Source organism: Siphateles boraxobius, unplaced genomic scaffold (assembly GCF_051911475.1).
Source record: "Siphateles boraxobius isolate OS27281-9 unplaced genomic scaffold, OSU_SipBor_1 30, whole genome shotgun sequence".
Classification (NCBI taxonomy): Eukaryota; Metazoa; Chordata; class Actinopteri; order Cypriniformes; family Leuciscidae; genus Siphateles; species Siphateles boraxobius.
Genome location: NW_027508920.1, coordinates 10,420,001 through 10,434,376, shown reverse-complemented (window position 1 = coordinate 10,434,376; position 14,376 = coordinate 10,420,001). Strand labels below are relative to the sequence as shown.

The 14,376-nt window shown below is 39.6% G+C and overlaps 1 protein-coding gene across 1 annotated transcript in view; it reads left to right on the top strand.

Moving 5' to 3' along the window:
• The first annotated feature begins 13,232 nt into the window (after positions 1-13,232).
• The window catches only part of kiaa1549lb (KIAA1549-like b), a 338,844-nt gene continuing 337,700 nt past the window's right edge, over positions 13,233-14,376 (top strand). Inside the window, exon 1 of the mRNA XM_077248220.1 lies at positions 13,233-13,661. Within this exon, the coding sequence (XP_077104335.1) occupies positions 13,511-13,661 (151 nt within the window). The 5' untranslated portion in view covers positions 13,233-13,510. The remainder of the gene's footprint in view (positions 13,662-14,376) is intronic.

Below are 14,376 nucleotides of genomic sequence, written 5' to 3'. Positions count from 1 at the left end.
ATTTGAGAAGGGGGTCTTCCCCCCCCCCCCCCCCCTTTCTCTCATCGTGAATCATGTGTTATCTGTGGTCTGCTTACTCATCAGCTCGAACAGAGGATTCAGTTTAGACATAATTTCCATTTTAAGAAACATAAACATTTTTACACAGATTTCAATCAAGCCACCTTCTGAATTAATAATATATGAGCATAATGATAGGAAACACGATACACTTTCATTCACACAGGTAATAGTTACAACAATTAGATGACTTATATGTGATTAAGCATAATAGACACATACAGGCGTCATAGACACAATATAGAATTATATAGTTGAACGATGTTTGATTATAAGTTCGTCAAGAATTGTTTTGTGATGATTGTATGCATTTTTATATGAAAAGTCTCTTGTCTCTGTGGTTTTTAAGAGGTCTCAACAATGAGGTCATTCAAAGGTCTTCAAGAAGGGGGAAGTCTGTTTTACATCTCTGTCATGGGACCTTGGTCCTTAAGAAAGACGTAGTCTGTTAGTCGCAGGGGTCCGGTGACCTCTTGTTAGGGCCTCTTGTTTCACCATTTCTGAACAGATCTGTTTTGCCAAATTATAAAACATTGACAACGTTCTTCCTTTAGTTAAACAATAAAAGGTCCTTTCGGTTGCAGATTTTCTGGAGCCTATGGCTCTGGGTCTGGTGATTTGATTCTGGAATGTGAAGACTCTTTGTGGGATTATGTATGAACAGTCACCTAAAAGCTTCAATTGTGTTTGGTTCATTCTCATTGTCGCTACAAGATTGAGGGTCGGGGTCATTCAATGGATTTAGGTAATCCAATAATTATTATATTATTGCTCCGGCTATGGGACTCGAGATCCACAACTTTGGCTAGCAATTTATCGTTGCTCTCTGTCAACATAGCACATGTCGTTTCCAAGGCTTGTATGCCCTCATCCTGTGAATTTGCGTGTTTCGAGTGAAGCAATCTTCGAAGCGTGATTGTCACGGTTCATGGATCCGTCTGTTCATTTTGCATCTATGTCTGGTGTGTTTGTGGGTGTGTGTGTGGGGTGCGTATTCGTTGCCTAGTAACCACAGCTGATCAGTCTAATCAGAATTCACAGCTGTAGCTATTCAACTGCCTTTATCTAGCTGGCGTGTGAATTGTGTTGTCGGTTCGTTATTCACGTTTTGTTCTCTTTGCCAGCTCGCCTTTGTTACAAGGTTAGATGTTACGGGAAGAAGGAGGTGAGGACCGGCGAACATTTAACAAACTTTAATTCTAAAATAACACAAATACAAAATGAAAGTAAAAGACAGCAGCCCCTTACGGACGACTGCTGTTACATATAATAAAACAAAACATAACAAGTAAGTACATGTTGTTGATTCAAATTACTCTTAAGAAAATCCAAAGTTTCCAAAACTCATAATTATGAGTTGTGCAGATGATCATGTGCTTTTTATCTTAAAAATACATTCTTTCTAACATGACTTGAAAACACCGTAACTGCCGAAGCTAAACCTTGATCCTTGACTAGTGCACACTATTGGGAATCTGTTGCAGATTTGGCACATTTTTCAGACTTTAGAGTCTACACACTCATTGCAGCTAAAGACTCAACATGCATTTAGAATCTGAGAATGATGAAATTATTTTTAGATGATGCTATGTAATTTTTTTTTAGATTGCAAACCAAATAAAATGTGAGGTATGAACTGAAACATATAGTTTTGTTTCTGCAAACAGGTGATGTAAGAGCAGCATTTCCAAACACAACTTTTGCCTACAGCGCAAATGTAACAATGAGCAATTTGCTATTAAAATTATTTAATTTGTTAAATATTTAAGTACTACTTCAGTAATTTATTTTTGCAGAATCCTCTGTTGACCTGTTATGATTAAATGTACAATACAATGAACTATATTTGAGTTCTACTTGTTGAGTATAAAAATAGTATAGATAAAAGTTTACAGGAAATGTTTTAAGTTTTAAAGGGAAAAACATTCTGCAGATGATTTTTACTGTTATGTCTGCTTGTTTTATTTATTCAACAGCTTCAAGTTTAACGCACTTATGTTTTATACAGTTTCGCTTTTTTTTTTTTTTTACACACTGCTTACTGCGCCTATATTGAGACTTTTCTCTGCGATTTGCAGTCTTTAAATCCATATAATTTGTCCTCTTTGCTTACTGTTTGCGTATAGTAGTTTGCTTATCTGTAGTACTTAAAGGTAGTAGTACGTTTTTGAACTTCAATCTGTTGGTTGCCATCCACTACCATTATAGAACTTGGAAGAACCATATTATTAACATAACTCCGATTGTATTCATCTGAAAGAAGAAAGTCATACACCTAGGATTGTCATGTCCCTGGGCTGATCTGTCCGTCCTTCTCTGTCGTGTGTTTGTGTTTGTTTGGAGCATGTGGGTTCGTTTTGACAGTTCACCATGTGCTTCACTGTCATTGCAGTGTCTCATCCCGCCCCCTTGTTATCCCACTCATTACCTTGTTATTGTTTCACTCACTTCACCTGATCTAGTTTCAATTAATTCCTTCTATCTCCTATTTAGTCCCCTCATGTGTGTTGTCTTGTGCCAGATCGTTGTTTGAGCTATGTGTGAGTGTTAGTTCCACTGACCTTGTGTCCTACCATGTCGTGTTGGAATCTTTGCAAGTATTTTGGTTTCATTTTAGTTTTAGTTTTCTCTACCACCTCCTGATTTTCCCAGGCAGTTCTGCTGAATTCAGCCTCGATCTTGTTCTCAGTCCCTGATCGTAGGGATGGGGAAATGAAGCCTCGTGAAGCAATGAGCCTTTCCCCTAACTGTTCCGGGAAAAGATTCAAAGCTTTGAGAGTGTCGAGAACAGCGCCATCTGGTGCTAATTTTAAATAAAGCAGCCAGAAGCCTTTCTCTGTCAGATAAAGCAACCACAACACACTCCATAGTTTCAATGGTATGTGTACAAATAAAAAGCCTTACACGTTTGTGTTTGACTTGTTCATTATTAAATAAATTATTTTACCCATTAAAGTGTGACAATAAAATATAAAATGAGCATATTATTTATTAAGATCTAATGTAGGCCTACTCTCTCTCTCTCTACACACACACAAACACACACATATGGTGAATAAGGACATTGTGTGATAGGATCATCTGTTCATCTGACACTTGGCAGTGATAGTGCTTATGTAACTGTAGGAATGACAGAAAGGTGATAAAAATTAATTATTCTGTAATGCCAAAGTATATAGATGGGGCTAGACATGTTTCTTCATTCTCCAGTATTCAAGTGGATCTTCAGCTCTTTGTATGTTTGTCTCTGTAAGGTATTTATGCACTTCTAGGATCGCATCAGAAGTGTCATTTGAGCGTGTTTGCGCTGGTCTACTGCACTGTCCAACAGAAGACAAAGGTTTGCACCTCAGAAGTGTAAGGATACATTTTTTTTTTGTTGGGAGTGACTACATGTACATTGACTGAATATAAGACAACAATTATACAATACAATGATAAAAAATAAAATAATAATAAATAAATAAATATTTATTTTTTCTTCTTCTTTTTTAGAAATGCATTCATTGGAAGCTATAAGCTCAAAATATTCCCAGTTAGGGGAAGTCTTCCTTTTTTTGGCTGTTGCCTTTGCTGTAAATACAAACCCTTCACCAAACACCCAAATACCAACACCAAATTACCTAAAAAAACACCAAAAGTGCAACGATCTTACAAAAACAAAATTACACAACAATAACAAAAAAATAATAAGTAGTTTTGGTTATTTAAGTGTAATGTATTGATAAACTTTCAAAGTACAGCACTCTAGTCTCCTCACAAACCCATCAACCAGACTGAGCCAACAAGGACCTTCGAGCCTTCTGACACCCAAAGCGAAACGCGCACGTGATTGGACAGAAAGTGAGGCTTCGTTTGTCATCGATCACTAGACCTCTGGGAAACCAATACACACCCCGACACAGGGCTTCAATAGAAATTGCTTCGCTTTCGCAAAACGCACATCGAAGCTTCAGTGTCATACGTAAAATCACTACCTGATCGTGGATCACCTTTTCTCTGTCCTGCTTCACATGCTACCTGGGAGTTGCCAGCCCCCCACTTCTTCAGCCCACCCCTCTGCGCTACACATTCTTGAGTCTTGTTCTGGCTCTTCAGATGTTGCCTATCTACAGAGGATGCTACCCTGGGAGTTCCTTTGAATTTGTTCAGTTTGTTTTGAGTTCCTGTCTGGGTTATTGACAGTCTTTTGTTTTCTTATTTTGAAGAAAAATAAAATCTTTTGTTGCCTGCACTTTGAGTCCGTGTCCTGACCTGACAATGATGGCTTGAGAGTGAGTAAATCATGGGCTAATCATGAAAGTGAACTACTCTTTTAAAAATCAGTTTGCTTATAGTACTTGTAACCGTATAGAAAGAACACTAGGTAACCCCTGTTTTGAATGATGTACAGTATATCTGCATGGTGGCGCAACTGGTAAGGCGACTGCACTTGTGTGGCAGTGATCCAAGTTCAAATCAAGTCCGCAGTGGTTCCTACGTTCAATGTACATATATATATATATATATATATATATATATATATATATATATACAGTGGTTAAATTGGGCCGGGGCTCTCCGGGGCTCAGCCCCGATACATAAGCCTGCTCGTTTGTGGCCTCATGTGCCTGTTCGCAGTCAGTTGGCTACTGGAAATTATGTCACATAATATTTGATTTAAGTGAGACTTTTGAAACATATTTTTTGACAATAAATGAAAGATTTTTGAAATGGCATGTCTATTTTGTCTCGGCGGAGCTGAGATGAGAACAATCGGAACACCGTCATATTCTTGTTCAGCTGCTTAATCTTGTTGTCAGTTGACCATGATCGCGCACCGCTCGCGCATGCACATCTAGGTGACACGGATAAATGTAAGCAGCAATAATGAATGTTCCCGGGAGATCCGTAGTTGGGCGGGATGTGGAAGCGCGCAAAAGTTCCAGAAATGTACAAAAAGTGCCCTGGCCTTGAATGACAAGGTAAGGAAAATAAGACTAAATCAAAATTAAATAACCAAGACTAGGTTGACCATGTGATTTTCTCAGGAGATGTTTTGAGCATTTTACGTCAGACACCGGATTATCAGCAAACTGCCAAAAGAACTGCAAGCTGGCTAACAGTACTCGAAATAAACTAACATTAGCAATCTATTCAGTCAGCATATTTGAATTTGAACTGTGTGAATTACAGAAATATAAAACTTGCTAGACCTACTTTTAGCTACCAAGCAACCTTTCCACAAGGATAGATTGATTTTATTTTTGTGACTTGTGCATACCTTGATGTTAAGTGACGGTTCTAAATCTGCAATTGTATTTATTTAATTAATAATTAGTCATTAATAATAATTAGTAATTTAATTATCAACTTTACGTGGGTTGTGTCTTGACACGGCACAGCGCGGATGAATCCAATGTTTTGAGGAGAATGTGTGGATACTGTCATTCAGAATCACAGATTCTACTTTTTGGAAGTATGACCAACATAAGAATTTTCAACGGAAAATGTCATCTTAACAAATAAGTAACATCCACTTTTGTTCTGACCAACTAAGGTAGAAAAGCATTGCAGTAAATTGCACTGATTAAATATAATGATCGCTTATCACGTCACGTCAAACCATGCAAATTATACTTTTTTCTCAAATTGTAATGTTTACAACATCAGCATTGCGTGACTATATTTAAAGCCCTTCAGATATTTATCCTTGTTTTCATATAAATCTCCACCTCCAGCATCCTCACACCCAATACAGCTTACTAGCCGAGACTCCTTCTTTATGTGTGCAGATGTGACGTAATGACGCAAAGACATGCTCGAATTTCCCGCGGAAATCCATCAGTACCACTGGAGTTATAAACATTATTACAAGCTTACCGTTTTGAATCGAGCTACGGCAAGCAGATAGTTTTGAACACTGGCTATGTTCTTGCTCAAATTTATTTTGGATAATTTTTAACCCAAAAAAGCTACGGACTGACCTTTAATAGGCAGTTTGTAATGAGGCAACCACTGGAGCCAGAAAAAAAAAAATATAACTATATATATATATATATATATATATATATATATATATATATATATATACATACATATATAATGTTCCCACACTATAATGATACCATTAGCACACTTCAGGTTTACTTGGAATGCCATTGGAATGTCTTTTAAAAGCACTAAAAGTTTTTTATCAGTATAATATTAATGGATGTTCAACACTCTTACGGTGTAATTAAATTGCAATTGTAAAGTCGCCAAAATACAGTTGAAGTTTATGCTAAGTGAATTCTGCATTTCAAAACTTAAATACAAGAGTATATTCAAAGTGTACTTAAGTATACTTGAAATAGTTCCACTTTAGCACAAAAAAAGTATATTAAATACAACTTTAATGTTGAGAAAAATGTTGAACTTCAGCACTGCTTTTGGACAACTAAAATGCATTTAGTGCAAAAATTAGTTTTTTCCAATTTAACAGACTTTAAGTATTCCAATTATAGTGGGCCACAAATATATTTAGTTATACTTGTCACATGCCTGTCCTGTCTTGTGTTGCACATGGGTGTTTTGTTATTTTGGGCCATGTGCTTTGGTCGTTGTCTGATCCCTCCCCCTCGTTACCTGATTATTGTTTGAGTTCTTCCACCTGTCCCCTCTTGATTTGTTCCCTTCTTAAGTCTCCTCTTGTTTGCAGTCTTTGTCGGATCGTTTGTCTAATGTCTCCTCTTCCCCGTGATTCCTAGTGATGGCAAGATGAGGCTTCCTGAACCACTGAGACCTCGCAGCCCATTGCTTCACCCAAAGGTTCATTACTCGAAGCTTCATTCAGCATTGCTCACTAGCGACACCTAGCCACTGTGCAAAGAAAAAGCAGGCAAATTAATTCATTCTGAATCAATGACCCACCCCCCTCCCGCTCTGTTTTATTTATTCATCTTCTTCTCATTGTTAATGTCTCTGTCTTTCATTTGCAATAAAAAAAGAGATCTGTGCAGACATTTGTCCATTGCCTGGGTATGAAATAAAACGTGTATCTTTCTCTGTCTGCATTTACTTGTACAGAGACAACTGTCACACACACAGTTAATTAATTATTTAAAAAAAAATTGGATAGTGACAGTATGAACAACAAAAGTGACTGTGTTGAGTGCAGTGCTTATGGTGGAGGGACTCGAGGGAGTGTAATAAAGTAAACTGCAGTTTGGGGTGGATGAAGGAATTAAGGATTACAATTAGATTTTTATTGAGAAAATTGATTTTTTTGAAGTGTGTTGGGGCTTAGACAATTTCTCTTCTTGGACAAAACCTCTCCAGCCTTGGAAAAATATCCTTTCACAAGGAACAGAGGATGCAGGGGAATGTCAGTGCCAGTGGGTGTAAATGAAGATACTGATGCTTCTGTTGAGCCCAGACAGGGGAGGATCTCCTCTTTCTTGCTGGCTCCATTACCATGAAAAAGGAAGATGTCATAAAAAGCAAACAAATCCAAAAGGGCAATCTAAATTAAAAAGCAGTCAAGTCCAGATCCAAACATCTACCAGCAATCCAAATAATCTTATCTAATTAATATAACAAGACTATAATATAGCTACTATAATTAATAATAACAATTATTAATTATTATTAATAACAATTCTAACCTGATATAATGTAATAATATACAGCCCTAACACATATATTACACAATAACGACAATGAGAGTTCTCTCTCTAACACTACTACAAGTGCTTACTACTCCTGATAACACCCACAAGGTGGCGCGAGTTTCGACACTCAGACCGAACCGATGATGTATCCACACAAACCGAGGCCTCGTTTGTCATTAGTCACGTGATCTTCACGTTAACAACACAAGCCTCGAATCGCGGCTTCATCTGGCACGCCCATTTTTGCTCGACACAAGCTCCGACGCCTCGGTTCAAATGTCACATCACTAGTGATTCCCCGCTTCATGTTCATGTTAAGGTTCAGTTGTTTCATTCTTATTTATTGTGTTTTTCCCCTCGTGGGTTTTTGCTTTGTGTTTGTTTATTTTTGTAATAAATTACCATTCTCTGCATTTGAGTCCCACACCTTTTTTACCTTGCACGTTCCGTGACATAACGATCCGGCCAAATGAGGACTCAGCGGAGAAGAGGGGCCATGCCAGAGACTGTTTACGTTCCGTCTGACCATCGAGAGACTGTCACCGTCCCGTCTGCCCAGCGAGAGACTGTTCACGTCACGTCTGCCCAGCGAGAGACTGTTCACGTCACGTCTGCCCAGCGAGAGACTGTTCACGTCCCGTCTGCCCGGCGAGAGACTGTTCACTTCCCGTCTGCCCGGCGAGAGACTGTTCACGTCCCGTCTGCCCGCCGAGAGACTGTTCACGTCCAGTCTGCCCGCCGAGAGACTGTTCACGACCCGTCTGCCCGGCGAGAGACTGTTCACGTCCCGTCTGCCCGGCGAGAGACTGTTCACGTCCCGTCTGCCCGGCGAGAGACTGTTCACGTCCCGTCTGCCCGGCGAGAGACTGTTCATGTCCCGTCTGCCCGGCGAGAGACTGTTTATTTGTTTATTTGTTTATTTAAAAGGATCCCCATTATCTGACGCCGAGACGGCAGCTAGTCTTCCTGGGGTCCAAACAATACATCCAAAAGCCAATAATTACAATCACAATTACCCCCGAATATATCATATATAAATACACATAAAGAATAACATAGCACATAATACAACCTCACTCAACCAATCCAGACAATATTATGATATTGAAAACAAATACAGTCTAAGTCTTTTTTTAAAACCAGTTTTTCCCTTGGTTTCACGAACCCCAACTGGAAGAGTGTTCCAAAATACAATTGACCTATAAAACACAGTCCTCTTCATATAGTCAGATTTAGGTAGGGGTAAACAAACCTGTCGACTATTCACCCCTCTTGTGTAATGTGAATGCATATCTGAACAATAAATTATATTATCATAAAAAAAGTAGGAATCCGAGTGTTAATAATTCTATGAATATATACTAACATATTAACAGATAGTCTATGCTTGACCACCAGCCAAGCAAGACGTTCATGCATCTCTGCAACACCAGTTCTCGAAGAACAACCGAGAACCAGTCTTGCAGCCTTATTTTGCGCCACTTGTAATTTTTTTAAATGACTGCTTGATGCAGCAGACCATACAACAGAACAGTAATCCAAATGACACAAAACCAATGTACAAACAACATGACTAAACAACTGTAAGTTTAAAAACTGTGCACATTTACGCATTACTGCAACAGCTCTACCCATTTTAGCAACAACTTTGTTAATGTGATCCGACCATGACAATGTGGAATCGAGCCAAAGTCCCAAAAGCTTCACCTTTTTTACTTGCTGTACATTTTGACCATTTACTTGTATATCAATTTTAGGATTATCAGATAATCTATACTTACAACCAAATATTATACTCACAGTTTTAGAAATATTTAGAACAAGTTTATTTGTTTTGATCCAATTATACAATTTGCTAATCTCGCTAGACAGAACCTGATTAAGCTCTGAACATGTAGGGGCTGCATAATAAAGAGTAGAATCATCAGCAAACATAGTCACGTCCCGTTTGCCCGGCGAGAGACTGTTCACGTCACGTCTGCCCGGCGAGAGACTGTTCACGTCACGTCTGCCCGGCGAGAGACTGTTCACGTCACGTCTGCCCGGCCAGAGACTGAGCGCGTCCAGTCTGCCCGGCCAGAGACTGAGCGCGTCCAGTCTGCCCGGCCAGAGACTGAGCGCGTCCAGTCTGCCCGGCCAGAGACTGAGCGCGTCCAGTCTGCCCGGCCAGAGACTGAGCGCGTCCAGTCTGCAGAGCCAGTGTCGTCTGTTCCAGAGTCGGAGCCAGAGCCAGTGTCGTCTGTTCCAGAGCCGGAGCCAGTGTCGTCTGTTCCAGAGCCGGAGCCAGTGTCGTCTGTTCCAGAGCCGGAGCCAGTGTCGTCTGTTCCAGAGCCGGACCCAGTGTCTGCTGTTCCAGAGCCGGAGGCAGAGCCAGTGCCTGTTCCAGAGCCGGAGGCAGAGCCAAGGCCTGTTCCAGAGCTGGAGCCAATGTCTGTTCCAGAGCCAGCGCCTGTTCCAGCGCCAGAGCCAGTGTTTGTTTCTGTGTTTGTGTTTGTTCTTGTGACTGTTACAGTTCTTGTGTCTTTTGTTCCTGAGCCGGTGTCTGTTGTTCCTGAGCCGGTGTCTGCTGTACCTGAGCCTGAGCCACTGTCGTGGCCGCCGAAGGGGTCTTCACCGCCCTGGCCGCCCGATGGGTCTTCACCGCCCTGGCCGCCCGATGGGTCTTCACCGCCCTGGCCGCCCGATGGGTCTTCTGCTTCGCCCTGGCCGCCCGATGGACTGTCTGTTTCACCCTGGCCGCCCGATGGACTGTCTGCTTCGCCCTGGCCGCCCGATGGACTGTCTGCTTCGCCCTGGCCCTCCCGTCCCGCCCTGGTCTGTCCCTCCCGTCCCGCCCTGGTCTGTCCCTCCCGTCCCGCCCTGGTCTGTCCCTCCCGTCCCGTGTTAAGTCTCCTCTTGTTTGCAGTCTTTGTCGGATCATTTGTCTAATGTCTCCTGTTCCCCGTGATTCCCCGTTCCCTGCTTCATGTTCATGTTAAGGTTCAGTTGTTTCATTCTTATTTATTGTGTTTTTCCCCCTCGTGGGTTTTTGCTTTGTGTTTGTTTATTTTTGTAATAAATTACCATTCTCTGCATTTGAGTCCTCACACCTTTTTTACCTTGCACGTTCCGTGACAATACTAAAGTACATACAAATAAATTCTGCTTAAGTATACTATTTTTTCACTAGGGTATATTCCTATTTAGGTATTATTTTTTATACTTGAAAATATACCTTTAACTGTTCTTTAAAAAAAAAAAAGTTTTATTTCTTGCTTCATGCATCTTTTTTTTTTATCAACACTTGAATGTGTGTAAGTCTCATAAACACTTCTCCAAACGAGGAAAACATTCCACTGTAAGTTAAATTAATTAGATATTACATGTAATTTGGTAGTAAAACAAAAAGTTAAAGTGTCATTTTATTGGTGCAAAGATGAGTAGGCTGTGTATTTTGTACAACATTTGCAACTGCTTTTTATCACCTAATTAGAAGCACCACAATTTTAAATTGTGTTTGTCTTCTCTTACATAAGACTACCAGACAGTTAGAAGTTTGTTTTAAAATGCAAAGTATTGAAAATCAAAATAAAGCTCCGTAAACACTTTTTTTGCAACACTATAAGTGTGTCCCATTGGATAATCAAAAATACAGGAAATACGTAATTTAAGTAGACAAGTGGTCAAGTTCAAAGACAGCAAGTGCGGGTATTCGGAAAGGCCCTATATTTCAATCAAAAAATTGTGTTCAAGAAGGCCAAATATACTGAGACTTTTCTGTCAGTATAAGTCAAGTATACTTGTGTAATTTTAATTATATTTCTGAGAAGTTCTTAAAAAGTAGACTGAAAGTATACTTATTTTTAGTTAAAAAAAAGTATAGTAGGCTATAGGCCTACTACTAGCACACTTGAATAAACACACCTTTTTCGTAGGAGGATAGACCTGGGGCCTGTTTCAATAAGGAGGTTCAACCAACTCTTGAGTTAAAACTTGAACTCTAAGTTGACTTACCCTGAGATGGGAAACTCTGAGTTTTCGGTTTCAGAACAGCTGAATTGAGCTAGTTTAATCAACTCTGAGTAGGTTGACTCTGAGTTAAGCACGTGCCCCGCGACTTTGAAAAGCCATGATCAATAGAGCTCCGAAATTATGATTCGCCAAAAAGACGTCCACATGTTCCAAGTCAATACACAAGTATAATTCTTATTCACTGTTATATTATCAGGTGAGAACTGACAGAAAGGTAAGTTATTGAACTAACACTCATTTTCATGGTATCCCACAGGCAAAAAACAAAACAACCAAATAAATGTGTCAGCAACTAAAAATTAACAATAAATTCATAATTCAATCAGTTAAATCTTTAAGCATAAAAGGTTCATGGCTGTAGGATACATGACTTTACAAACATTTGACATATTAAATAAATATAATTCAGTGTCTATTTCAATGTGCAGCAGCTGTTTACTCATAGTATATGATAACATAATTATAATGTTAATGTTATACATTATAATAATAATGTTCTCTAATCCAACCTGTTACAATTTTTTAATTAGGCTAATGAATTTAACATTTGACTTCTACTGGGCCAACAGCAAGAAGGCATAGGCTGGACCTGCACCATCACTCATAGATAAAGGGGAGATACACAATATTGGAAGAATATTAAAATCCAACAGGAAAAGAATAACTTTTGCTTTTGTATTTGTAGGAAATAAAGATGACCAAATCAATTGTGAATAATTTGTGTGTATTTAACAGCTGTGGTGGTGGTTACGGCATATATCTCAGACTATCCTTCCATTCCATACAGTAATCTGTTTCATTTTCGGAAGGTGCGATGATGGGAATATGCATGTCATCAATACATCAACCACATTGGAAATCCAAAAAGCAAATTCTAATTATTAGGTTACTTTCAGAGGTCACAGCAAGATATTATCAAGTGAACGAGGCACATTTTCCTTCCCGCACTGATACAGCAGCTTTACTAATGTGCTCTCTCCGATGTTATATAGAAAAATGTGCAATTAATGAATGTACTGCACTGCAAAATATGCTTTTCTTACTTAGCATTTTTGTCTTGTTGTTTCCAGTCAAAATATCTAAAGATTATTAAATCAAAATCCATTTACTAAAAGAAAACCTCTGGGTTTATTTAAGAAAACCTGCTCCCGACCAGGTTAGGTTCACAGAGTAAGTTACCATGGTAACTGACTCTGAGTATAAGTTACCCCTCTTTCAGAAATGGGCTTGACTTACTCTGCTTTCTCGGGTTTGACATACCTCCAATTCTGAAACAGAAAACCCAGAGTTTGCCTCATTTCAGGGTTAACATACTCAGAGTTTTCACTTAACCTCCTTTCTGAAACAGGCCCCTGAAGAGCAGTCAAACAGAACTAGACACAAGTGTTTCTGTTTTGTTCGTTTTTATTGGAAACTGTTGTATTAACCAGTCTAAAGGTAATATACTCCATTGACCACTAGAGCATGCACATGGCACAAAACTACAGCTTTGCTTCCCTGCATGCGAGCTCTTTTTCATTGGACAGCTTCACTGAACAACAGAGAGACTTACATGCATCCCTTCCAACATCCGATCACATTTTGGGCGTTAATAAGGAGTGTGAGGCATAGATATACCAGCTAAAAAAATGCAGACCTCTCTCGCTTCCCCAGTGTCGCAGTGATGGTGGACAATATGGACATTTCCACGAATGCGGCTCTGCTCTGGCTGTTGGAGCGGCGTGACCACCACACGTCCCACTGACTCACGGGTCTGAGCAGATGTCTGGCCCAGAACCGATATTGGGCCACCTCCTCTACAAACACAAATGGCTGGTCGTTTGAACTGCAGAATGTTGCGCCCCGGAGAGAGGAGGAGAGGATGCTTTTGCACACACGCGTGTGGGAGAATGTGGAGCACTAAACTCTCGTCATTAGCAATGTTTCTACTTTTATTACACAGCGCACAGGCTTTTGACGGTAAGGCGACATCTCATTTAGCCTATTCTAGCGTCTTAAAATACTGTATTTCTCATGCGAGTCTTTGAGATTCAGCTCAAGGCAATGAGTTGAACAATGATTTTGTTGGGAAAAAATAGCCTCAAGCTTGAAGCCTACATAAATCGACAGATGGCACATGCATTGAAAGTCTGATTATGCTTTATTTACATCCAAAACACATCGTATGGAACTTTTATACCATTACAGCATTCGAACATATTTTAAAAATGTGGTTAAATGTAGGCAGATCTTACTTCTAGCTGTTTTAGATCTTACTTTGTATTCTACCCATTTTTTAAGCCGTTGCGTTAGGCCTAATACCTCAATGTTTTAAAATAACCCATATGCTTATTCATATTGTTAGTGTTTATAATGTGAGACTTTTTGTATGCGCTTACTCATTGCATGTGTCTAATAGGCAAACAATGACAATACACTACTTTGGCTTGACTTTAGTGAACTGTGATGTAATGTGATCAACCGCACGTGAGTGTACAGCAGTAACGCAGTGAAGTGTGTAGGCGCGCGCTGATGGATACTGCAGCTCGTGTGTCTCCCATACACGAGATTGCAGCAGTCAATTGTCTTTAAAACACACCTAACATGCTTAAACCATATATGTTTCCTGACACAACGGCATATCATTACATGCATCATTTAATTGCATGAAATATCTATAACATAAGCGTCTTAT